This window comes from Cuculus canorus, chromosome 1, assembly GCF_017976375.1.
Source record: "Cuculus canorus isolate bCucCan1 chromosome 1, bCucCan1.pri, whole genome shotgun sequence".
Taxonomy (NCBI): Eukaryota; Metazoa; Chordata; class Aves; order Cuculiformes; family Cuculidae; genus Cuculus; species Cuculus canorus.
The window spans coordinates 4664474-4692122 of NC_071401.1; the positions used below are offsets into that span (position 1 = coordinate 4664474).

The window sequence follows — 27649 nt, forward strand, 5'->3', positions numbered from 1 at the left end:
ATTCCTATAAATTTTTGAATGTGTTTAAAAAAACATGATTTCAAAGTTGGTCCCTTGTCATTAAAATTTAGGTTGTTTTTCTTGTAAAAATGCTCTTGGATTAGCTCTCTGTTTTAATATTTGCATTATTGATCCTTCAAGCCTTCTGAGTATGGAATGATGTAAGCTTTGGCTACATCTTCCTCATTAACGGAGTGCTTGTTTCATTCCTAATTTATTAAACATATTCAGCCAGTGCCATGCAGCTTTACGTTTAATTTCTTTTGATGAATCATCAAATACCCTTAAACTGCACTGCTTTTGTGTCGTGTTACAATCTGCCATCAGCACTTTTCAAAACAGGGCTAAAACAAACAGCTCAGAAGATGGGCAGGTTTTAATTTTTTGCTTGGTAAGGTTGCATTTTAATTTTTCCCATTTAAAACCCTTTGAACAGCTGATATGAACAAGATGTAAAAATGCACTCGCTTGTGTTTCACTAAATACATCTGAGACAGATTCTCAGCTGCATCCAGGAAGCGCTGGGTTGTGCGGCAACGGGAGGCTCTCGGGCAGCTGTGGCCTCCTCTTTGCAAGCCATCTGGGCTGGATACAGATTAGGTCATGAGAGAATAAGTTTGGTTCAAATCACTGAAATAAAGTCGCTGAACCCAGCTTCAGCAGGCTCTCTCTTTGCCTTATCCTGGGAAGGACACCCTCCAGCGTGTGCCAGGAGAACCAAGGGGCACATCTGGGAGATGGCTGCATTGCCAGGTAGCTGCAGAGGGAAGTGGCCAAAGTGCAGGGAAGAAAATAAGCTTTTTGTTTGCTTGAGATACATCATCAGTTGCCAACTCATCACTGACTGTGACATTGTGGTCTTGGGAAAGTTTGTACCTTCAGTGAATTCCTCTCGTGGGTGCACCACCATATCTATGGCTTCACTTGTCATTGTGCAGTAGTTTACTGATCCCCACTTCTTTCCAGGCACTACTTCTGTACGAGTATATATACAACAAGCTTACAAAACAAAGTAGTTCTGGGTTTTACTAGAATAAAGAGCAAATCCCTCTATTTTGGTAGTTGGTCGATGCCTCCCATATGGGCCACCTATGAGGCTTTGGTCATTCGACATTCAGATGTTCTTTGTTTGAAGTGTGCTGTGCGTTCAGAGAACTCAAGGTTAAACAGAGGTGGAATCCCTCAGCTCTATGTGACTTCTAAGTGACTGAGCTATTTCTGAGGCTTTCAAATCCTTGTGGAAAGGATTTGTGAAAAGCCTTTTAGAAGGTGAGGGTCTCTGCTTCTGCCTCAGTAGCTGCAGTGGTGGCACCAGTGGCTTTAGGACTGTACGCTGTGCAATACGACTGCAGTTTGAAGAAAGCTATCTCTGGGTACATAGAGTCTCATTAGTGAGTCATGTTATTTTTGCGCATCCTGCTTGTTCATTATTTCAAGTGAACAACGTCCCCAACACTAAACAGTGAAACAACAGTGCCGCCATCTGTAAAGATAAATGCAGAGTTTCTACCAGAATCTGCCCAAGATTCAGGGAAGTATTTTGCTATCTAACGTGCCAGTTACACAGAATTTATGAGAGTAAGTTCAGGAAAGGGATTCAGGAAAATGTCAAAGCTGTTTAAATAGCCAAGACATTTAAGTTTTCTTGGCAAAATTCTACTGGTTGCCTAAATGATTGTTATTAAATGTTCCCAGCAGAGATCCTGCCTTTGTTATAATGAGTACTTAGGGAACTGTCTCTGCCTTTACAACATTTAGTATTTGGAAACAGGTATTCTGAGTCCTGATTCCATGGAGGAGGTCACCTTCACTGGTGAGGACAAGGATGACTCCTCTTTACTTGCATTCACAGATGGTACAGAGCAGTGCTGACAGGCAGGGTTTTCCACCCATCTCATGAACCACTGTGCATCCAGAGATTTAGGGAGTTGAAGCATTTAGGAAATAAACCAAACCAGCTGTGGCTGAGGTTGTGGTTTACTTACACAAACGTGGTCAGGCTGGAGAAAGCCTTTTCTATCCGTTGTATGTATTCAAGCTCTGGGCATTAGGGTGTTGAAAATAGGTTTAATCTTACCGTTAAGGATGCGTCATGTTTTAGTTTCTAGTTTCTCAGAGATGCTGAGTTACTGTGCCGGAACAGGTGCTTAAAAACGTTGCATTAGGCAGAATTTGGTGCTGTTCTGCTATGGTTCCCTCGAATATCCAGCAGTGCTCATGATGTTGTCTGCTGTGGTCCCTAGTCTGGGTCTCTGCTCATGGGACAGTGACTTTGTGTGTCTCTATCAGTCTTGGAAATGCCACTCCTGTGGTTAAGCGTGTAAGTGCTTCGTACCACAGTGTTGTATGGCAGAGCATTCAGGTTGGTTGGTGAATGCCTGCCTCACTGCGTTATGTGGGCTGAAGTCCAGTGGATGGGTTGTCTGTTAAACATTGCTGTGACTCAGACTTGCTGGAAGTCAAAGCAGACCTCTCTGCCAGCTTCCCTGAGCTTTGGGTAAGCACCCTACTGTGATTCTTTTAGGCGATGGATGAGTTATCCCTGTGTGGAGTCATAGATGTTATTTTGCAAGGAACTGGGTAGTTGCAGTGTCATCAGTGCAGTTTTGTCTTTTTCTGACTGTGAAAGGTGTATCTGCAGTCAGAACAAAAAGGCTCTTTAAAAAAAGAAGTGGCACTGATTGACAATTTAAACTGCTTATTATTTATTTATGGGGCCATGGAAAGTGATTTTAAATGAGTGAGAATGATTTAATTCTCATCAAGTTTTTTTTCATACTGTAATTCTATAGTCAGCTGAAAAAATGCTGGGATCAATTCATTGAAATCACTGTCCGTGCACTCAGGTAATTGTGAAGTGAGGTATCGCTGTAATGCAGGGGCTGTGGTTTCAGCTGAACCGGGTTGACTTCCACGTACAAAGACTCCATTTTCTTCTGAGTAATGGAAAAGGCAGGACTGTGCAGTGACAGCAAGGATGGAGAGTCAAATAATAAAGCGCTCGCCTGCTTTCTACTGTTAAATCCTTACTTTGCAAAGATTTCAGTTCCTTTATTGAAGAACGCATTGTTCTTCAGAAGGAGTTTTGACTAAGTGTGTTATTCAGGATACAGACCTATTTTTTAATGAGGAAAGGAGAGATTCTGCCATGGATACTCAGGTTTCAAAATGCCTTCCTCTGTGGCGTGATGAAGCAGCATCTAGGATGAGTGTGAGTGAGCCAACCTGGCTCTGAGGTCTCAGGTATATGATTTTCAATGTAGTCACCACTGTACCTATTGCGATCTCAGTGACAGCATTTCTGTGGGAGACATGGCAGCGTTGAGCAGAGGTTCTCTGTGTTTTGCTGACCAGAAGGAAATTATATATTTCCACATGTTGAGGTGGATCTGGATAACAAAGCAACAGAGAAAGCAGTGTGAAACTAACCTGGTTTTACATGGCCTACTAGACCAATAATGAGGACAATAATTTGTTACATTTGTAAACGATACAGTTTAATTTCAGAGCAATGATCGCAGCTTAAATCCACATTTACTTCTTCATCCTTTTTATTTTCATTCCTCTATTGTGCTGTGAAACTGTCTATGGATATGGCTAATAACCCAGCTAAATAACCCTCTCATGAATGGGTTTCATTTATTTACTTATTACTCTAGGATTCCTATCAACCAGCTGCAGCTTCTCTAAATGACTGTGGGAAAATTTTCCTTGATAATCTTTAACGCTTTGAAAGATAAATTCAAACATTTAGCAAGCAAGAAAGGTCTTCCCTTCAACGTGGAAATTAAACATAAAAACTTACATTAGTTCTCAAAAAAATCACCTAGTTGTTTTTTACTCATCTTAGGATATACAGATGTAAGGTCTAAGAAGACATTACCTTGAGAAGCTCAAAAAAAAGTTGTAAATGATCAAGTAACATCTTTACCCAACATAAAGCAGAGTTTGAAAACAAAAAGCTTTCTAAGGATTTTGGCATAAGGACTTTGTCTAATTCAATGTGCTTTACTGTTCATACTTGAGAGACTACAGCTTAGAGAAAACAGTATGAAGATGCTTTTACAGACAGACTGATTGATAGTGTTTCCCATCTGCTTTGTAATAAGTCTGTGCTTAAGTGGCTCATTGAATTGAAAGTTAGTGGTATTCTTTGAGATACATTTCATTTTTCTTGGGAGTGATCACTCCTACCCACATCTGTAGCACTGTCAAAACAGCTGTTTATGTTATTGCTGCTCAGTGTAACAATCAGATGTAGCAACTTTACATTAGAAGTTGATTTGGTTCCTGTTGAAGGAAGGAGTTTTAACATTGGCTTTGTAGACAGGCTTAAGCTATATATTTAATCCATTTTTAGAGTAACTAATGTTGCTGAACGTCAAAGAAATACTGTTTCTAGGATGATCTTTCATCTGTGGTTCAGTCCTAATGTCCTTACAAAGGTAAAATTTACATTTAGTTTACTGGAAATTTGTCTGTAAAGCAGCAAGGCTGGCCACACGCTTACCTCTCTGAATGGGGTGAACAGGCCAAAAGCATAGGCTTTGTAAATAAAAGCTGAGTAGGAAAAATCTGTAGTAAATATGACTGATTCAAAAGCAATTGCTTCCAAGAACAAAAGGGACAAATGAACAATTTCATTCCAATTTTGCAATTGCTCCTCTCCCTCTGGTGTGTGAACCATAATTAGAGCACTTATACAAAATCACATTTGTCAGCTTGGCTGCTAAATTCCCTTTAAAGCTGTTTCCCCTAAAGAGCAATCTGTTATCACTCCCATTACACCCCACAGTTCTCATTTTCACTTTCAGGGACAGACAAGCAATTACTTTATCTGTATTGAAAATCTCATATAAATGTAACTACAGTGAAGCTAGGTAAAGTCAGAACTTTAGACTAGGTAAAGTCTACACACAGGCAGTTCCCAGACTTCATGACCAGCCAGCAAAGAGCTGTCTCAGTTCCGGCAGGAGCTATATGAAAAGCTCTTACCAGAAGACAGTGAAAGTATGTTCTGAAGCTGACATTTGTCCCACAAATGGGCCAATGTTGTAAGGAATGCTCTGTAAGTTGTGTTATTTCATTGTCTGTACCTGTTTGCCAGACTATATCTCTCCTGATGAGTGAGAAAAAAATTGCCATTCTAAGACCAGAAGGGATGCTCAGGGACCAGAGACCAGCCATCTCTAGAGACAGTGAATCACAAGTCCTAGTGGCTTCTGATGCCGTAGGATCTCATGGACCCCTACCACCAGAGGATCTCTCTTCTCCAATCCTTCTCTGAGCACTTTGAAGGTGCTGCATCCTCTCATAATGGATGAGGGAAAGATGCCATTGACATACATAGCTCTTGCCAAATGTCACTCAGCCCTGATAGAGAGATCTTGATGGCATCAAACAAATTCAGAGAAAGAAATTCTTCCTTTCTCAACCACATATTGTCCTTGAAGAGCAATAGTTAAGCTGCTGGCACCTCACAGATACTTCTCTCCGTTTGGAGATAAATGGTGCTTCAAGGATATAGTGCAACTGCTCCACAGGCCTTTGGAGATCTGCAAGCAAGGCTGGGCAGACACCCATCAGAAAGAGTGTCTGATAGGCACTAGGGACCTCTGAGCATGAAAAGAGGAAGAGAAAATTTCAATATTATGAATAAATATTGATGTAATTGTTCACCATTAGGATATGTGGCTGTTATTCCTTTAGGAATAAAGATAAGAAGTTGTGCACTTAAACAAGTGCAAAGGAGATGATGAAGGCTGCGTAAATGCCTTGGCAGATTAATTATCAACTGGTTTTAAAATGTCATCTAGTGACTGTAGTTCCGATCATAAATCCAGGTGCCTTACATTTATGTTGATATGGTAATCTATACTGTCTACCCTATGCCATCCATTCTTAAAACTCTCCAGGCACCTAAAGGAACCTCTGAGTGTGCACAGAAGCAACCCCATCCTATGACCAGCTGTGTCTCTTTCTTGCCTGAGTTTCAGTGCACTCCCAGCAACCTCGAGTTCATACAGAAGCAGTAATTCTGGATGTCTTCGTATTGTCAATCCCTTTCTGCCTGCACAGATCTAAAGCCTCTCTCAGGTATTTCTCTCATCTGAAAAAAAGCACTTAAACATGAGATGGAGGATACCAGGTTCACAGAGCCCCTTTCAGCCTCTTGTGCCCACACCACTGTGCTGCTGGCAGGGCAGGATGTGACTTTCATCCAGTGGTAGCATAACATATATAAATCTTCCAAGGAAAATACTTTAGGGTGTCCTGACTACCTGCTTGAATCTCAGCACCCAGGAAATGGACTGGGTTTGGTCTTCCCAGTGCCTGAGATTCTGCTTGATAGCGCTGTCCCCAGGTTTCCCAGAGAGGATGCCCTCCACCACCACCTTCCTTTCCACAATGTGGGTGCCCTTTGGGCTGGGGGGTGCTCTGCCAGGATGGCAGGGCAGTCTCTGGAGTCGCAGCACTAAGCTAGACTCCACATCTTGCATTTCAGCTAAACCTCTACTGTGCAAAGGGAGCAGGGACTCTACAGCCTGTATCCCAAATGTTCAGATGCGCCTACAACAGGGGATGAAGCTTCAAACAGGCAGGACTTACAGCACCTCTTTGTGTATTGTTTGCTGTTGACTGACTTTAGGCAGCATCAAAGTCAGCGTGCAAGCTGTTAGCACTCCTCTTCAGCTGTGCCTCGCGCTGCCTCTTTCTGGAACCTTAGCCCACAGTTTATGCGGGATCACTCTGGTGTGTTATCCATCAAATCTGTATGTGACACAGTGACTGGCAGCGTCTAGCACGGGCCGTCTGGATCTTGCCTCTTTAGTCTGTGGGAATAGATTTTCCCTTTTACTTGAAAAATCAGTCTGGGCCCACACAAAATTTGTATTCTAAATACAGGTTCAAGTAAATGTGTGCAAATTATTTATAATTCCAAGCAGAGTTTTATCATCATTTTGCAAAAATGATTTTGGTTGGTTGATAGAATTTTCTTGCTGAAATCCAAGCCATTCTGAAAATCGTTTCTACACTGGAAACACATTTTTCACATTTGAAAGTAACTACAATTATTTGTGCTGCCAAGGGCTTTGGTATGGAAATGAGAGGTTTATTTAGTGTGTGGATCAAGCTTATAAACAGCTTAAGTCCTCATTCCTTCTAACATCTTAACAGCTGTGCAGTTTCTTACAAAATATGTTTTATCGTTTCAAGAAATGCTGTTAACCTCGCAGTTTTAAAACTGAATGAACAAGGCCTCTTGGACAAATTGAAAAACAAATGGTGGTACGACAAAGGAGAATGTGGCAGCGGGGGAGGTGACTCCAAGGTTAGCCTCAATGTCACCAAAAGCGGGTAAACAGTATGTAAAGTAATTGGTGCATCTGCTGGGGTTTTACCTGCCACAAAACAGCTTCACCAGTAGCACAGCACTTCTGGTACCTGCAGTTGAAATCGAGGTGTATGCAATTACTGTCAAAGCAAAAATATTTGCGTTTGTTTAAGTGCCCCAAGGGGAAGTACTCCTAAACAGTCTCTGCTGTAAGATCTATCACCAGTTTCCCGAAACGTGCATCTTCTGAAATTGTGATGAGCCTTTTCCAAGCTTGCTTTTGTGAACAAGCAGTTTGAAACCATCAGGAGCAAATACCAGCTCAGACTTTTTTCTGCTATATGATACTATCCAAAATATTTTATCAGTAACAGTAGAGGAAAAGGGTGAAAATCAGTGTGACAGCCTTCTAGCAGTAACCTAATGCATGATCCAGGGTCAGGGATGCACTATTGACACAGACAATACTGGTAGAAATTCCAGTTTTCACATGAGTATCCAAAATAGGAGGACAAATTTCAGCTAAATTGTCTCCATGCTGACATTTCTTGCTATCTTTCCACCAGATTGAAATCCATAGTGTTTCCCTAGGCAGAATTTATCTGACAGGAATTTTAGGCTGAATTTTAGGCTCCGTTGACAGCTCCTTATTATTTCTGCCTTTCCCTGTCTTCCGTATGGCCAGTGCCACTACTTCCTTGCCTCTTCACAGCTTCCTTCTGGGAAACTGCCTTGTGATGAAGAGAAGCAAAGATGTGGAAGTGGAAGATGGTGAAGTGGAGGAGAATGAAGATTTTAAAATACCCCTTCTATGCCAGGCAGCATGTAATAGTATTTATTTATGTGCTTGTGTGTGAACAATATATGAGAGAATGCTGCACCGGTAACTGTGCAGGCACAGAGCTAGTCAAATACAGATGAGTTAGTTTGACTGATTTGTCATACACAGTTGATGTAGCTTTCTTTACAGTTGCCTACATATTTTTCTTCTTACTATTTTCTCTCCTTCTTTAGTCCTCCTGCTCTTTCATGCATTTTCCTGGCCTCAGGGACCATCCCTTGGGCTGTTCTGCACTCACCTCAACTGGTCTCCTGATCCTCTTCCTTTTGCCTTTGATCCTCTGCTCTATCTATTTTCCCCCTACCACTCTGCTTGCCAGCAGTCACAGTTTCAAAAATGGTCTCTATTTTCTCTTTTAAAATGCTTGGGTGTATTAAACCTGATGGCACTTACCTGCAAATGGAGCAGACACAAACTTCTTCTAGGAAAGTTAACAAGTAAACCATGAATCTCCTATGTTGCTATTGTTTTGTGCTCCACCAAAGCCCAATTTTTTGCATTATTGGGGGTGGGGTGTTTATTTAATACACTTATTAAAAATGTCACAGTCAGGAAGTCACATCATTAAAAATACCTCCATTTTCTTAGAATATGCTTCTCAAAAACCTGCCGTGGTTGAAAGGTGAGATAAAAGCTAGGTGGAAAATTAAGGATGCTTTTAACTTGCTTTTCCTGATTACCAGCCACTGGTGCTTTGAGCCATAAAGCAGGAAAAGGGAAGCAGCTCGTGGCAGAGGGGCAGACAGAGATTTACCAGGGAAATGCCTGGAAGTGCTGAAAGGGCAAGTTGGTGAGATGGCAAGTGACAGAAAAAGGAGTAGGCAGGGGAAGAAGTAGAAATGGAAGGTCAGGAGTGCAGTTCATGCAGAAACAGGGAGAATCTGTGAATTCTGGAGGGAGGAAGGAACACATTGCCAATGGAAATAAACAGTAGGTGACACAGGCAGTTCAGGATGCATTAGAAAATATGGTGGGCAAGGCAGTGTTAGCAAAGGATGGAGAACATGTTGGAGCTCAACCTGTAGTCCTAGGACTATATACAGCCTGCCAGGATCATTCATCTGACCGCAAGCCTGTTTCTTGCCACAGTTTTTCCGAAGCACAGCTGAATGAGTAGACAGTACCAATACTCCTGGAAAGCCCTCGGTCTATCATGCACTTGCATTGTTCATGTCCAGTAGGACCACGTATATCATGGAGATGAGTGAGCATTACCATGCCTCTCAAATTCTACATTGCAGTAGCATCTGGTCTTGTTTTTTAAACTACAGCTGCTCTGACTCTCCAAAGTGAGTGTTAGCCATTTATCATCTACAAAATCCATTTCTTTGTTCAGGAACAGTCTTGAAGGATCTGATCAATTAAAGTCAATAAGACCCTTTCTACTGAATTAATGGAGCTCAAAATATTTTAGTATTATATGCTATCAAATGATTGTCAGTGGGACACTATGCACTGTTGTCGTAAACCTGATGGCTACCAACAAGTCCAGAAGTAAGTTCTGAAGCATCTCTAGCTAATACTTCTTTTCATTGTATGGATTTTAAAAGTATCAACCCTGAGCTGTGTTAGCAGTTGCAGTCCAAATTACAGGGCTTCCTACTGTCATAACCGAGAATAAGAGCATTCTGTTCTCCTGAAGGAAGCACAGCGACTGAGACTTGAAAACCATGCTGTTACTATTTGAGATTCACTAGTCAGGATATGAGGGTCTAGACCCAGAATAAGCCTTTGTGATGGTACAGAGGACTATTGAAATTGGGGGATTTCATGTGAGCTCAGCAGTACTCCAAAGGTTTGTATTGCTTTCTGAAACAAGATTTCTCCTGCCTCCGTTCTTTGCTCTTAAAACATCATCTCTAGCCTTCCCATTTATTGTTCCCTTTAAGGAACAAAATTCCAAAATTCAGAAAGACAGTTCAGAGAGCCACCCTGTGTGAACCATGCGTGGTTTAGTGACCTTGGTAATTAAGCCATGATTAAACGTAAAACGGAGGTCCCCGAGTCATTCGAAAGTATGCCCTCATCAATTCACATGATGCAGGGAAGGTATTTAAACACACTTTCTGCCACTCTGCTCCGTTGTTTCTATAAAAGTGTGAGTGGAAGGAAGCTGTGCTGCTGAGCTCTCCTCCAGTCTCTGCTGGCAGCCCTCAGGAGAACGCGGTCGCCCTTGATTTCATTTAGTAGATGAGAATGACCTTACACTAATTAATGGCTCAGCCATGAGCGAGTAATGAAAATGCTCCTAAAGCATACTGTGACTGCATTTTTAAAATCACTGTCTACCAGAATTCTATAGTGGTTTCAGAATTGCTCAGTATTGTAATTTCAATGCTATAATTGCACACTTGTTGTCCTGAACACCACTAACTCAGAACTTCATTAATGCCATTTTAAAGCACTGTGATTGCGCTGATGTTGCTGGCACAAGATCCAGCCCGAGGCTCTTAAAAAATAGTCCTTCCAACAGCAAATGATTGATGACAGGATAGGAGGAAATGAGTAAGAAGCCACGAGAGGCGGTAGAAGGGCTGAAAACATGATGACAAAGTAGAAAACCAGTGTCCCTGCACCCTCACTGACTGCAGCATGTGGGTGAAGAACAGGGTCTCCTGTGCTGTCACACAATGGATTTGCACTGTGACTGCATGGGACAAATTCTTCTGCATTTAAAAAGGGCAATTTCTGTATCAAGTACAATGTACTTAAGTACATAGCTCTTGCTCATGTACAGCAGACCATACTGATGTTTAGGTTTTGCCCCCTCTAACATCAGTGGATCTGTTCACCAGCTGCTTGGGTAAGCAGTGTAGAAACAAGTTTCATTCTCTGAGTTCATGACTGGTGCAGTTAAAATTATGCTTATTCAGAGAGGATATCTTCAAAGAAAGGAAGGATGCCTAGATAAGGGATTGGCCTGGAAAGTCAAGGTGATCTGGGCATTCATCTCCCGTGGGATCTGTTGAAAATCTCCTACTGAAATGGAAACAACAAAGTCTAAAATAAATGAAATTTCACTATACTTGTAATTGCTTACTATGACTGAAAACAGGTATATATGTTGCTATTCTGAAAAGTGTGAGCAAAATTCTTCCTTTTCCACTCTGCAGCCCCTAAGTCTGGGTTTCTCCTATTGGACCATGTGCATTTCCCTTTGCAGCTGGCTGATTGATTTAAAGGGGGACAAAAATCCTATTCTGAAAGTGTAAAATGTTTTTAAATTGAGATATATTATTTTTAAGTTTAATTTTAAATTTAACTCAGAGTGATTCTCTCTCATCACAGCTATCTGAGAGGAGATATAAAAGGGCACATGGTGTATTATTCACACGGCAGGCAAGAAAATGAGGGGCAGAGGACAGGTTTCCCCAACCTTGTGCAGTGCCTTGATTCAGGAAGTGTCTCAGCAAAAACAATGGAGAGGAGAAACAAGGACCTGGCATCGGACATATCCCTGGCTGCATTTCAGTGAAAAGCAGGAATTGCCTCATCTCTGCTGGCCATTGCTATTGCATTCAGTTATATATTGAGGATAGTGTGATAATTTCAAGTGTGAAATGATTGCTTTTCCCAAGGGAAAGCCTGAGAGCTTCCTTGCAGAGACAATGCAGAAAGGACAACATTTGAAGGAGCTACAGCTCCCTGTCTGCATCAGGCTTTATTATACCTAAATGTTAGGGCTGAAAAAATAAGCAATGGGAAACATCTGACTTCGGACTTGTCCCAGCTTGCTGCTGCTCTTGAGAGTTAGCATTGAGTCCTAATTATCACTTTAATCAATTTAATCTGCAACAACTCCACAAGCTTCTGGTTTTCCATGCGAGAGCAGTACCTGGATGTCTCATATCTTTGTCACAACCAGCCCCATTATACTGCTGGGATTTAGGAGCACCAAAATGTGACTCGGTGCCAATGCATGACATGTTACAGGTGACAACTATGCAAATAATATCATTTTGCACTTTTACTAGAAGCAAACAGAGGATCCTATTAACAGGCAACTTACCAGCATCCTAAACTGCTACCCACTCGTTCACAGCTGTGGTACTCTCATATTCCACTATCAACCTGCACAACTTGCTGCCAAGAAGTCTGAATACAAAATGTAAGTTTGAATACTGGAAAAGATCAAGAAACAGGCATTTCTAGAGTATTCCGTATGAACTAAATGTGCAGGATTTGGAAAGTGGGTGAAACGCTTCCTTTACTGAAAGGGATCATTTGAGAGTAGCTGTGAATCTTCTCACCCAACTGTACCTGTCGAAAACTCTCATTTCTCCATGGCACCAAGGCTTCTTCAGCAGTAAAAGAAAAGAGATGGGCATCTCAACAGCATGCTTCATCCTTTGTTAAAACTGGTATCTAAGCCCACCCTTTGGAGCTGCCGATCTTTTTCCCTTAACTTCATGGAGACCTAGACAGGTAGCCAAAGCTAGGGCGTAATTTATGGGTGAAAAAAGTGGGGTGAAGTGAATCTCCCCTTCTATGTATATGTACAAAGAGTAATCAGAATGTATGAAAAGACAGGATCCCTAAAGCTAAGACTAGCACACTAGGTTCAGGAGCTGTTACTTGTGTGTTAAGTATATATATTTATATACAAACATGCACAAATACAGTCATAGGTAAGCATTTGGGGATTTCCAGTTATAGAGTGTAACAAGCCCCTTCCTCTTTCATAGTAACTATTTTAGTGGGTTCAGTTACACTATACTAATTAATGCTTGCACTGGTTATTTATTTATTAAGTCTTGAATTCATGAATTAACACTGTAGCAAGGCATGGATTATGATGTATTATGAGAGATTTATTTTCTCATTTGAATCTGCTGGCACACACGGGATCAGGTCCTATGTCACATAACATCACCAGAAGGCTATCTATCACAAGCCATTTCTGCTTATCTACCTCCTTCTCTCATATATATTGTATTTTCATGCACACCTGCACATAAATAGATATCCATATGCCTACCACATTAAGATCTGGACAGTCAATGATTCAAAGTGGAAAGTACATAGAATAAGCCTGTTAACCGTTTAATAGGTTTTTAGAAAATAAACTGGTACAACTGCATGAAGTGGGACATTATCATAATACTCTAAAATTATGCAGTGAATTTAAGTAACTTCAGTGCAAACCCACGGTAGTTCATGACTTTGAGGCATCAGATTAGGTTTCATCTCAATATTAAGCTCTGTTATGTCACCCACAGCAAATGCCCCTAGTAAAAGAAGATATTCCAACAGTAATTTATCATCAGCCTAGGAGCTACATTTGAAAATAATGTTGAAATAGAAAATTAAAATTAAAGGTTGACCATCGTGTTCTTCTTATCTGAGGATAAAGGCATCGCAGCTCTCCCTCTAAGTTCTCTGTGTGCAGATTTCCTGGTTACAGGTCTGTGCCAAGTGATAATTTTGAGGGCAGTAAATGAAATAGCTATAGCCAAGTCATATTATTAGTTTGTATGTATACAAACTAAAAATGGATTGAAAGAAAGGAACACAAATTACTATGTTTCTTAAGTCGTATATCCAGTTGCATTATCTATGTCTCCAAAGGGTATCTTGTTAATATGTCTAAGCCAATAGTTTTGGGTTCACAGTAATTGCATACTGTTTATTTACAAATTTTCCCCAGCAGTATGTGCCTGTTACCTAAAGCGATGGAGCAGGTCCCGGTCGTATGTCTGTCTCTAAACCTGGGCCAACAGTACATGACATAGCACCCACTGTGGCCTCTGCTCTGTCACTTTGCAATGCGATTCTATGTAGTTTTACTTGAATAACATAAAATAACATATATAATGTTATTTATGTTATTTTCCACGTGAAGAACTCCTGTAAACCTTGCCGTTTTGAAACTCAGTGAGGCAGGCGTCTTAGACAAGCTGAAAAACAAATGGTGGTACGATAAAGGTGAATGTGGACCCAAGGACTCTGGAAGTAAGGTCAGTCGCTACAGTTCGGGACCTACTATCGTGTTCACAAAGCAGTAAAGGAAGTAATAACCAAAATGACTTAGAAATAAAATAAGCAGCTGTAGACATAGAATGAATCAACTTTGCCCCATCTTGTTGCGGGCACACTTTAATTTAAAGAAGCACTATTGCTTTTTAAAGTCTTCGGTGATACAAATCACCAAACGTTGACCTACATATTTGGGGCATCCGTTTGAAGGGTTGCAAGGCAGTTTTTTGGTTTTGAGGATGGCAGGCTAGGTTAGTTGTTACCTTCTTGCCTAGAGGATGGTAGACTTTCCCCATAGACTGCTTAGAAAATGTCCCTTCACACCCTCTACTTTCAGAGCTCGCCTCCCTCAGCGGTTTTCTGAAAAGGGGAAATGCTAGCAGGAAGGATTGCCTTTCATCACTGCTCAGTGTGGCTGTGCCTGGCTCCCTCTGAGAAGGTTCTTGGCCTCAAGGAGCCAAGGAAGACTTAACTTAAGCTTTGAAGTGAAAGGCTTTGATAATTAATAACTTTATATAGCTTCCAGTGTTTACCCTAGTCCGTTCCCAAACAGTAATCCTGACAGCTCCAGGGAGTGGGGCCTTCTCTATTTCTCTCAACTTGAGGGCAAAACACAGAAGTGGATATTTTCTGATGGCTCAGAAGCACCTCAGTCGGTGCCAGACCTATATTCAGTAGTCTGAAATTTCTTCACAGTGTCTGTCTCTGTGCCAGCTTGTGCTGTCCAGAGCTAAAAGGAAAGTGTGATGGGCAGCAACTGCTCGCTGCCTGTGTGCCCTGAGAGTTACCCTGGGAGTTAACCTGTGAGACAAACTTCCAACACATATTGCTTTTTCTGGCAAGTGTTTTGGAGAAAGCAGTGAAAGGCAATTAAGAGGATGGCAGAATACCTGCAAATGACAGCTGAGAAAGCCTCAACACCCAATACATGTTAGGTCTGCTCTTTCTCAGTTCTGCCTCCTCCTTGTTTGCAAGCACCATGTTAGCAATTGCCAGCAGAGGATTACAACAGTCAGCTCCAAGATGTTCAGAGTGCTTTTAGCCAGGTAAAAAGAGACAAACAGAGCAGAACCCAGCGATAAGCCCCAAACACCTCTATATGTCCGTGAGAATTGTTACTGTGTTAATCTACCGATTACACAATAAATAGTGCCTCTTTAAATTAAACATCCAAATGATTTGCATTCTTTATAAGTTAAAATTTCATAGAGATTATGATCAGAAGTTAAGTACTCTTCTTATTTAGATAAAGATTATGTAGTGTATCTAAGACTAAGAGTTTATAAGTATCTTAAGGCGCACGATGTAGTATATGGAAGTCAATCCTGAGAGAGTTTCTAGAGAACTGTGCTGAAAATGCACATGGATTTAAAATAAAATATGTGATTCATAGCTAAGCAGTGAAGTACAGAGAAGTGTAGAATAGTTATTTACTGCAGTATGTCCAAGAAGGCACTCATTTATAAAATGATGCATATTTAATAATTTGTTAAAGTTCTTGTTCTTGTCTAGATTATGAATAATTTGTAAAATTTGAGAAACTGCTTTTTAAAATTGTACTGTTACTGATCCTTAGTAGTCCAAGGCCATGTTCCAGAACTGTATCTATAGTAAAATAAAACGAAAATACAATAATCGGTAAGAGGCAAAAATGATGTGTATGGTACAGTATGCACTTTCAAATGAAGTGTTTGTTCAAAGAAATAACGTAAGCCTCACATGTTATTTTCACCTATTATTTCAGTATCAGAAATTCAGTCTGGATCTTTTAAATTAACAGCAATGCCTACCACAAGTGCAATTACTGTTTTCATAAGGATCAAAAAGAGTCTTGTCTGATGTAAATTAATTTCCAGATTTCAAAGCTTTTAAAGAGCTTTACATAAATGCAGCTTTGTATCAGTGCTAAAATGTCCCCTAAGGAGAGCTAGATGTGTCATTGTTTAATTCTCCACTTAGTGGAAGTAATGTTTTGTAGTAAGCAAGCAATGACATCCTGATATGTTGACAATAATATTATCTATGCTGACCAGGAAAATTAGGAACTTAAAATATATTTTATAGATCCAGATAGGTCAGTCTCTGTGAGAAGTATGTAAACAACTGTCATTTAATTTTAGCTAAATATTGTTCTTTATTTCTATTGCGAATGTGTTTATGTGTAGCTTGTGCTCCCAGGGTGTGATTTCCAGGGTTAACTGTGTTGCTTCTGTTTCCCCAGGACAAGACGAGTGCCTTGAGTCTCAGCAACGTTGCTGGAGTCTTCTACATTCTGGTTGGAGGCTTGGGCTTGGCAATGCTGGTGGCTTTGATAGAGTTCTGTTACAAGTCCAGGGCAGAGGCGAAACGAATGAAGGTGGCAAAGAGTGCACAGACTTTTAACCCAACTTCCTCGCAGAATACCCAGAATTTAGCAACCTATAGAGAAGGTTACAACGTATATGGAACCGAAAGTATTAAAATTTAGGGGTAGGACTTAGGGCCTACTACAGTGAGTGGGTGATGCATCTCGTAACGCAGTGTTGTGACATGTCTGTCTAGTGGTGCTTGCTTCTGAACAGAGCTTTATATTTTGGAAACCTTCAGTGCAAAGTGGTTCAGTTTTTTTGGCTGCAGATGTACAGTATATTATTCTATGTTGCTAATAGACATCTGCATTGCAAGGAATTTTTAACTTAAAAAATACATTTTTAACAACTCAACGTTGTCGAATCAGTTGGGAGATGACAACTATTCCAAATAACAAAATATATACTTAGAGGGCCAATGATTAATTACTTGATTGGCCAGTCTGTTTTCCTAAAGGTTTGCATTCTACTAGTGGCAAATTGCTGTAAGCCTTTACTATTTGTTGTTGGCCCTAACTGGGACTTTGTTATAATCAAGATTTAGGATAGGCAACGTCACTGAACCATAGTTAACGTAATGGAAGACAAGGCACTGTTACAAGAAGTCTAAATGTTGTTTTACCCTCTCGCTCTTCTCCCCACCTATTCCTTCACCCTCCCTTTGGTACATGTTTTATGCTAAATGTGTGGCATTTTTTTCACAATATCCTGCTTCAGGTCAACGTTTTCCCACTACAATAACCACAAAATTCATTAACTAATGAATAGACCTAGATAATCACCCTCAGCTTTCAGTAATATACCTCCTTACCTAGCTCAGGACTAGTGTATTTTAGATGCTCAGGCAGTGATGTCGAAGACTGAACTGCTGATGTTTCCAAGCTGCATTCTGCATAGTTCCCGTGAGCAGGCATGCAGGGATGGTTTACTAATGCACTTGTTCTCATCTGTGCAGTGAGTATGTTGCCAGCTAATCATTAGTCAAATCAACTCTCTGACCTTTGGAAATGACACAAAGCAGCAAATTGAGCTTCTAAATATAACTTTTACATAGCTGCCAACCTCTACTGGCTGCTTTGTAAGTGAAGGTGCAGCTAGGACCCAGACCTTTCATGCTACCTAGAGCTCCCTTGCCCTTACAAATAGCAAGCCGCATCTTCCTTGTTAACAAAAAGCTTGAGCTGCATTTTCCTGAAATCACTGAGCCATCCTGTAATGGAAGTAAGAAAAAAAAATTTAGGGAAAGGAGATGAAGAATGTAATTTTTGTGTTGCCACCTAGAAAAAAAAATCTGGAGGAAAAAACTGGAGATAAAATTATCATTTTTTATTTATTATTTATATAGCGCTGGAGTACACGGCGCTGTACAATAGGTGAAGTGTGCCAAACACATAACAGGTCCCTGTCCCGAGGAGCTTACAGTCTAAAGGCACAACCAGTGCAATACCGAACCATACAGTACAGAGCAAACACAGAGTGAGCAGAGAATGGTGTTTGAGCATGATAGCTGGAGCGCTGCAAGGAATAGGTGGGTTCTCGGAGGGTGAGGGAGGGGGCTTGGCGTGCACTGGCTGGGAAACTATCCCACACATACCGTCACTGTGTAATTTTCTTTTGTTCCCTGTTGTACAAGAAGCCATGACCTCGAGTGTATTTGAATTTTAACAGAGTTGCCCAATTTCCCCAGTGTAAAAAAAAAACAAATGAACAACCAAGACTTAGCTTTGCACTTTGTTCACTAGTGAAAATGTGAGGCATAGTAGGTGTCAGGGGGACTCCAAGAGTGTAGGCCAGTAATCGTTACTGTGAACTGGGAATTGAGACTTCCAGATGCTAATATTAACCTCCCAAGTTCACTGCCTACTGTCAGCAATAAGAGTCTTAGAAAGAAATAATCTTTTGCAAGTAATTGTGCAAAATGCAAATGATTAGATCTTTTCCTTTGCATTTTTTAGTGATGTGACCACAAGTGAGAGAGTCCCCAGGCTGGTATAAAAGTAAGAATCCCAGAAAATAGATTCCTTATCAAGTTCACAGGGTACAATGCATCCAAAACATAGTCTTAAAGAAAATAAATGCAAAAGCAAAACTTTCATTGTAATACTGACCTGAGCTAAACTGGCTTAGCATGCTAAACATGGCATGACCTGACAATCACGAGTTCCCACACAGCTCTGTGATTCCAACAATGAACACTATGATTATACTTACTGAATTTATTTTAGCCTCATTGTTCTCTTGAAATAAAAATGAATGCTGATTTTTATTTTTTAAGGAAAGACCATAAGTACCTTGTTCTAAAGTTTGAATTTTTGTGGGACTTGTTGTAACACAGAGATGAATTCTTATAGGAAAAAAATATATTAAAAATGCCCATATTGCATTTTATTTTATTGAAAAATCATGTTTGGGTCAGTCAAAACTGATAATCTCTTAAAAACACTCTAGGGTGCAGACATTTAAAAATTAGCCAAAAAAATAGAAATAACTAGGATATTAAGAAAATACATTGAGACTTTTGAAATTCTTCATTCTACTTATTTTCTGTAATATTTATCTGAGAAACTTCAGCATGTGAACTTCTCATAAAAATGCTTATATATGGAAGACTGCCAAGGTCCAGTCATCCTGGCAATGCTTGACCATCCCTAGCCACACGGGGAACAAGGGGTTACCTGTGTGCTGTGTTCTTTGCAGGTGGACTGTGCCATCTGTTCATACACGTGTTAGTCATAAACCCCTGGCAGCAGTACAGAGCCCACAACACTGGTTACTCATATTTCTGCATGCATATGTCTGTCGTATGCATTTCAAAACATTTGATATGTTTATTTATCCAAGGAGTAAAGGGATCATATTAGGACTAAAACTGACTAATATATAGAGGATGCTTGGAGGTTCTAACCTGCATGAGTAATCAACACACTGACTTTTTAAGCTGTCATCAAATAGTTTTAATAGTATATGTTTTAAACTAATGCAAAATAGTTTCAATAACCCACTTGACAATTGTATTCATTACCACGCTTTTTCTTTTAGTTTAATCCAATCAAAAGTGACTTGCCTCAGGGAAATTCACCTGCCTGTGAGGCAGCAGAAGATGAAGATGTAGGATTAGTCTGTGTGACAAAAGACCAGTCTGTATGTGTGGAATAAAGACATTCAGAAGGGATGACAGGCTATTGCATCTGCTCAAGGCACGGATGGAGGTTTGCTTTAAGGAGGGAACAATCCCTTCTTCTTCCCTTGGGCAGCAGTTTGCCATTGTTGTGTATCAGGAGCAAGCCCTTAGTATACTAGCTGAGCTGATGCCATGAGAACAGTGTGGAGTCTAAGAGCCTTCTCTCCAGCTGCCCTAGGGAAAAGCCCTACTGAGTTCCTCACCCCAAACCAAGAAGCTTTCCATGGGATTGTCCCAGTATCCAGCCAGCCAGCACCACTGCCTCTCCATAGCCTTCTCGTTGGTCCATGAAGCTCATGAACCAGCTTCCAGTTCATCTGCCTTCTCTTGCTCTCCCGTCCAATGCTCTTATTTCTAATTATCGACATTAATTACAAAGCTACAAAAAGCAATGAAAAATTTATGGTATTAATTATAAAAAAAAAGGTGAAGTGCTACAGGGTGGCTCAGTAAATGTGTAATGCACTTATTTTAACTTGAATACTCCCAATTTCATGTTCAAGATAGAAAAATTCATCGAAAGGTCATCTTAAATATTTGTGCCAAAGGCAATTCCGCATGACCCAGGTACTAGAGGAGCCTGAACAACAAAAGAACCCACTAGCTAGGGTTCTAGCTAGAAGCTAGGATATTTGTATTATATAGAATGAGGATATCAGTTTCCTAAACTGCTATTTCCCAGTAGGATCAGGGCAGTCAGTGTTTTCACATGTCTAATTCCACAACTAATTGAATCAAAACTAATGGCAAATTTGAAAATACATTGTCACTATTAACTACATACACTTACCGCACAGAGACTTTCACAATTTGGGTAATTGGCACAGTAATTACCAAGACTTTTCCCTCTCATCCCAGCCTCTCCTGAAACTGTTTCTGCAGCCAGGCCCTAAATCTGAAATTGTAACAGCACAGTTAAACCAGAGTATTAGTCTGGTCTATGACCTATAGCAGAGTTTAAAATATAGTACAGAAGCTCACCTGTTTACTTGGCTTTATGGCACTTTCCCAAGTGCAAGTTTGACCTGTTCCTTCTGGCTTTGTAAACTGTCTAGGTTGTTTCTGTGATGTGTTGCTGAGATGTTGTTAATCTCTGCTGTGAGAAGAGAAGAGTTATCTTATTGCAGCTTTTTCTGTTATTCTGTGGAAGGCTGCTGAGAAATTGTTTGTTATTGTCATTTCAATTTTTTTTTACTTGGATTCCTTTTCACTGTTTTTTCTGTCCTGAGTGTGTTGTCAATGGCTAGAAAGCTATATAGACTGAGTTACAAAATCACAGTTATGCATAGCTCATATATCCCATATAAATATGAGTTCTCTCTCAGATTTCCCAGTGGCAAGCCCTGAATGGCCATGAGCAGACAGATGGTCAAAGCAATGGAGAGATCCCGGCACATAATCATGACTCTCTGGGAAATATAGCACATCTGGTATTAGCTATCCCTTTTCCATCCAAGTTTGCATTCTAATGTGGTTTGGACTCTGATCCCTCCCCAACACCAAAGTACTTTTGTTTTCTTCTTGCCATTGACCCAAACATGTCCTGTGCATTTCTGCAGTTACCAGTGCTCGACATACGTTTGCAATGGGACTCCAGACATGCACTGTGTGGAGCTACACCACAATGTGTCTGTGCTTTGCAAATGTGTAGGTTTTTATTTGCTGCTGAGGAGTGGTTGAGGTTTTTGTTACTGTATGGGCCCAGGTCCCCACTCCTTCATTACCTCTCTCTCTTTAAAATCTAGCTGTTGAATTAGGTCAAAATACGTTTGGTAACAGTCATACTGCAAGAGTACATCTCAAAGGGTGACTCTGGACATTGCAATTGATGATTATCAAAGCCATAGTTTTCAGTGTAAGGGGAATGCCATAACACCCTCTGTAAGCTCAGGCCTTTTCCTGCATTCAGGTGCTTGTGAGGGCTGAAGATTTTAGGGTAATTGCTTCAAAAAGCTGCTTTTTTTATCCAAGCTCTGGCTGTAACACTACAGCTGCACTTTGGAGGAATCTTTTTTGAAGGAGCTACTGATAGCAATGCAATATTAAACCAGTGTGTTTTCATAGAAGTGCACCCAGAATCAGTGGAAATGTTTGGGAGTTTTAAGGAATCTCCCTCATCTCTATACATACATATTTCATATATAAAATTAACTTCAACATATCAAACACCAGCTGAGGATTTCAGTGCTACCTCAGAAGGAGAAATCAGGCTTAGAGGGACAAAGTTCTAAATGCAGAATTAAGTAATAAAGCAAATAAATTGATTTTATTATGTTTGTCATCCCTTTGCTCCTATGTGAATGCACCCTCCTGTTTTTCCAATTGGTGTTTCAGATTGCATCCCTGCACGCCAATTACATGAGTTAGTTGCATAGGCTATAGCTTCTGCTGCCAGAAATGAGATTTCGCCACTAATTAATATTTTAACATGGTATCTTTGAAACCTCTTTTAATGTAGCCTAGTTTGGGCACCTGATGTTCCAGGTGTCCTTACTGTATTGATTGACCTTAGAGACCTCCCCTAGCTTTAGTCATCTGGAAAACATTGTCTAAAACAGGTATCTTGACTTTTTCTGTCATCACACCAGAGAGCTCATTTAGATTAGATTACTGATTTTTGGATGACTAAAGTTAGGTGGCTTAACTACTCTTTTTTTAACAGATCCCAAGTTTTTTGCATGGGTCATTTAGTCTTTATATAAGATATTTTGTTCCAATTTACCTGGAAGTAAAAATTTTGAGGAAAAAAAAATTAAGACCTTCTTGTGGAAAATGGAGATGTAATGTAAAAAACTATAGAAAATTGAATTTCTCTTCAATAAACTACTTTTTCTTTCAAAGTTCCCACCTTCTCTAATTGTAGGAAAGTCATATATGGAAAGAGTTTTGAGGACAGTTCTCAGATCATACTGGATATGTGCATTGTAAAAATAAGTAATTTATTTAGATCTGATCCATAGAATTACCACAAAGATAGCTGATGCAGCTTTTGCAATTGATAAACAACTTTCAGTAGTTATATTTTATCTTAACGTTCCTAGTTGAAGGTCTAACCTAGAAACACCTGCACGTGACTTTATTCACAGATGCTAAAGCTCTCAGGTTTATAAAAGGTCTTAAGTCTTATTTCTCTGTATAAAAATATAGTTTGAAGCAGTTTAGATGAAAGTATTGCCTCTTCTGTTAATTTCTTGATCAAATTTGGATTTTATATTTAAATCAATAATGATCACTTGTAATTAAATTTACCTTTGCTAGTCTTTTTTCCCCTAGTAGACTTAAATGCTATGTATTATATTTATGATTATTACTATTAATATATTTAATGTTAACATGAAAAAATGCAGATGTCTAAAATTTAATATTTTGGTGTTTGCTGTGTCATAGTTTTTTGAAGGACAGAAACATTGTAACATTTTCCTCTTTTCTCCTTTTTATTTCAAACCTAGCTTACCTTTTCTGAAGCCATAAGAAACAAAGCCAGATTATCCATCACTGGGAGTGTGGGAGAAAACGGACGCGTATTGACTCCCGACTGCCCGAAGGCCATGCATACTGGAACTGCAATTAGACAAAGTTCAGGATTGGCTGTAATTGCATCGGACCTACCATAAAAACCAAAAAAATAATTGAGTGCCTTAATCAAACTGTGTTGGTGACTGATGGGAACACAGCACAGACTGTAACGACATGGGAGTGTCATTGATGAACTGATAATTTGGCTGAGAAAGGGAAGTACGTCCAAATGCGCCAGACATCATCAGCAACAATGTGTGCATGAGCTCAGCTCGGAAACCCAAACTCAGATTTTATATCAGGAAAATTCATAATTTAGTTTTGTTGGGGGGAGGGGGCTGGGAGGGGTGTATTAACAGCAACAAATTTCACTTGAGTGGACTTAAAACTAATAAGACTTGCCAATTTAGCGCATTAAACTGTGAAGAACATGCTCAGAAAGGACAACATTTTGGTCTTTGTCTTGACAGAGAGAAAAATAGCTATAGAAGTCAATGAACATGCTAACCTGTGTCTCCAGAACATCAATATATACAATGGAAGAATACTCAGCTGTTCAGCTGTAGAAATGAATCACTAAACTGTGATAAGAAAATAATAAATATGTAAATCCTGTGAAAAATAAAGAAATTATTTACATTTTCTTTGAAAAAAAAGAGGAATATTGAAACATGCTTGCTTTTTAACTGATGTAAATTCGGTAGAGGACAACACAATTCTTTTTTCTAACCATCTTAGGGAACAATTCATTGCAATAATTGATATAAAATGCCATCACTGTAATAAAATTCAGAGACTTTTTTTTATAAAAGCTGTTGGTCATCCTCTTGTTTGCTGTTACCTTCATTCTGTTCCATCATTTCGTGTTCCACAGATTTGCATCTGTCTAATACAAGAAACAAAATGGTAAAATGTTTAGAGTATGTCATCAGTCTGCAGTGTAGAAACAAAAGAGACTACGGGTCATTCATGTTACAGATATTATTTATAATCTTGTTCTGTGTAAGAAACTGTGTTTTTTGTACCCACCAAAAAGAATAAAACAACAAACGTTCTTATAATATCGACAGAGCTTGAATTGTTTTCTGATCATTAAGGATGTCACCTGCAAAATGGAGTAAAGTGGTTCATTCAATGAGATTGAATTACTTCATCTTAAAGTAGACATTAAAATGTCAAACCAATGAATCACAGCAGGAAAAGCTATATATTTCCACTGAATATTATCTAGGCTGAGAGCGACTAGTGTTTCTACAGAGCTTGACAGTGCAGACAAAGCTGAAAATATAATGTTACTTACCCCTAAGGCACAATGGCTAAAAGGTGTGCAGGGGTCTTAAAGAAAAAGACACATAACACTATGAGGGATCATTGTGGTTAAACTTACATTATACCTTTGTTTTGGTGGCATATTTAGCTCATTCATGACTTACTGTGAAATATTTATGTTTCTGTGGCTGGAAGAATGAATTGTCTGTTTTTTCTCCTGTTTGAGTAAAGCTGTGAGCAACCTCTCAGCACTCCTTTTACAGCTGAACTTAAAAATCAACTTCTGTTTGTCATTTGTTTTTTTTAAAGGAAAAAAACAAACCCCAAAAACACAAGGGTCTGCCTTAATTTTACATATCAGTATATTAGATATGTAACAGATTAGTAACGTATCAGATTAGTAAGATATTAGAGGCTGAATAGATTGGGAGACTGAGTGTGAAGAATGCTGTCTATTTTGTTCTGCTGCGTATGTCTGTTTTTCCAGGAGCTCATTTTCATGCTTTCCTTGTTCAGGACTGTGAGCAGTGCCAGTGCTGTCCTGGGATATTTTACTGTCTTCCAATGTTATTCCTGTTATGTGCTCCCCCTGTCTCTTTAATGCATTACATTTATATTTCAGCTTCTGTAAACAGCCCATCACTGCAGTTAGGAATGTCACTGCATGGAGCCCATTCTTAGGTGCCTAAGTTGGGTTTCCACTTGGCAACAAGACCTGCAAGTCCTTTGAGTTGTCTTGTCCCGTGTCAGTAACTATTCAGGATCCCCACCAAGAGGATTTACAATTCAGCAGCATGAACAATGCAGCTGCCAAGCAGCAAAGCCATGGACTGGTGTCACCTACCGAAGGCATACAGCCAGCAGTCATGGTGGGGAATTGTCGCACCCTTTCACCATTCCAAGCCTCATCCTTGGCAAGGAAAGACTTTGCTTCAAAGAAATTTTGACCAGATGAGGTGAAAATGATGCCATGACTTTGCCCGATGGATAATCACCCAGCCTGTCCCATTCCAAATCACTTTAAATCCAACAACGTCACGGGGGCAGTAAATTCAGCCCAGCTGGTTTAAGGATAGACTCCCCTTTAAATCAGAGAATCACAGAATCATTAGGTTGGAAAAGACCTTTGAGATTATCAAGTCCAACCGTACCCGTCCTCTAATGTAAAGCCTGACTATGCTTCTTTCTTTCCCTTAAACATTTTGTCTGAAGGCTGGCCATTCGTGTGTTTCTTTTTGTGACGCCAGCAAGGAATAGTGGAGGTGGTGCAGTAGGAGACCTCCCCTTGGACGGAATTTGGGATATAGCCTGAGAGGCCTCATCTGTGGTGCCAGGTTCAATGGAAGGGAGGTCTAGATCAGGGTGCCCAAGGCCCATCTAACCTCGCCTTCAGCGCCTCCAGGGATGGGGTAGCCACAACTTCCCTGTGCCAGTGCCTCACCACTCTCATCGTGAAGAAATTCTTCCTTATGTCTACTCTAAATCTGCCTCTCTCCAGTTTATACCCATTGCCCCTATTCCTATCACTATAAGCCTTTGTGAGCAGTTCCTCCGCAGCTTTCTTGTAGCCATTTTTAGGTGTTGGAAGATCACTATAATATCTCCTCTGAGACTTTTCTTTGCCAGGCTGAACAATCTCTCCCAGCCTGTCCTTGTATGGGAGGTCCTTCAGCCCTCTGATCATCTTTGTAGCCCTCCTCTGGACCTGTTTCAACAGATCCATATCCTTCTTATGCTGAGGATCCCAGAACTGGACACAATACACCAGACGAGATCTCACAAGAGAGAAATAAAGGGGCGGAATTCCCTCCCTCACCCTGCTGGCCACTCTTCTTTTAATGCAGCCCAAGACACGGTTGGCCTTCTGGGCTGTGAGCGCACATTGCTGGCTCATGTTGAGCTTCTCATCAACCAGCACCCCCAAGTCCTTCTCCGCAGGGCTGCTCTCAATCACATCATCCCCCAGCCTGTACTAAAATCAGGAATTGCCCCAAATGAGGTGTAGGACCTTGCACTTGGCCTTGTTGAACCTCATGAGATTCTCCCACTTCTCCAGCCTGTCCAGGTCCCTATAGATGACATCCCATCCTTCTGATGTGGCAACTGCACCACTCAACTTGGTGTCATCTGCAAACTGCCTGAGGGTGTACTCGATCTCACTGTCAATATCCTTCTGCCAGCAGAAATTTGTGCTACAATTTCACCACGGTCATCAAATTTAAGCAAGAATTGGAATTGTGAAGTTTGCCACAGACTCCTCCTTCTTTGGCCAATAAATAATCAAGTCCTGGGTGGTGTTGGTAAAATCCCTTTGGCATTTGCAGAGCCTGGTCAGCCAATAAACCCAAGACTCGAGCTGGTTTGTTAGTAATTATTTCCAGGATAGCTTGCAATTGAATAATTGGGTTTAGGTTATAAATGGGATCTCCCACTGGTTCAAGCGGTGTTTAGAAATCGCTTGTCTCAGCTCAAGTCATCGTATATTTTATGCTAGAATGGTTGCTTTTACCATTTGGGAGCAGCAAGAATCAAGGGAGGAGCACCCCGATGTAACCTGGCTCCGAGCAATTAGCAGGTGATGGTTTATAGGCATCGTGCCCACAAATCCAACAATGCCTTTGAAGAGCCCTGTGTCCATCTGGGTACAGAGCTTCTCTGTCTGATCAATACATTTATCTGCCATTTCTCTGGCAGTAACGTGGGTTAGGAAACCTCCTGGATAAGTCTCAGTACCAGCAAAAATTGGCATTAGAGGAGAAAAATTAACAGGCACTCACACGGCTGATCAAGCTGAAAATGATTAGGCATTCCAAAATGAGCTTTATATTGGACTTTTGTGGAATAGCACACAACTGTCCACCAGATTAACGGCTCTTGAGAAGACAACCTCAGCTCAGAGAAAACTCCACATATTCTCTCCTGCAGCTCATCCCATTAAACCAATTCCCTCTAAGGCCTCTACAATCCGTGAGCTTTGAGGAACAGAAATGGCAACGGTGATGTGCCCCACTGTTCTCCCAGACCCTGCGAGTCTCTAAAGACCCTGTGGACACCTTCCAGACCTCTCTGTAGGGGAGCAGCTTGTCTTACCTCATCCTCCACAACTCCTTCCCAGAGCGTTGTCCTGTCAGGAAGGTGTTGACAGTGATCATCTACATGGAACTCACCTCTGCCCCCAAGAT

General features: G+C 40.5%; 1 protein-coding gene across 10 annotated transcripts in view; it reads left to right on the forward strand.

Moving 5' to 3' along the window:
* Nucleotides 1-24597, forward strand: part of GRIA4 (glutamate ionotropic receptor AMPA type subunit 4) — a 242939-nt gene extending 218342 nt beyond the window's left edge. For 2 of the 10 annotated variants that reach the window (XM_054064361.1, XM_054064367.1), the window contains 3 exons: nucleotides 14020-14134; nucleotides 16375-16509; nucleotides 23132-24597. In XM_054064361.1, coding sequence (XP_053920336.1) covers nucleotides 14020-14134; nucleotides 16375-16509; nucleotides 23132-23296 — 415 coding nt within the window. In that variant the 3' untranslated portion in view covers nucleotides 23297-24597. Of the gene's footprint in view, nucleotides 1-7218; nucleotides 7334-14019; nucleotides 16645-23131 lie in introns of those variants that run through there. The other 8 variants (XR_008449533.1, XM_054064344.1, XM_054064340.1 and 5 more) reach the window with 8 other exon arrangements.
* Nucleotides 24598-27649: the final 3052 nt, after the last annotated feature.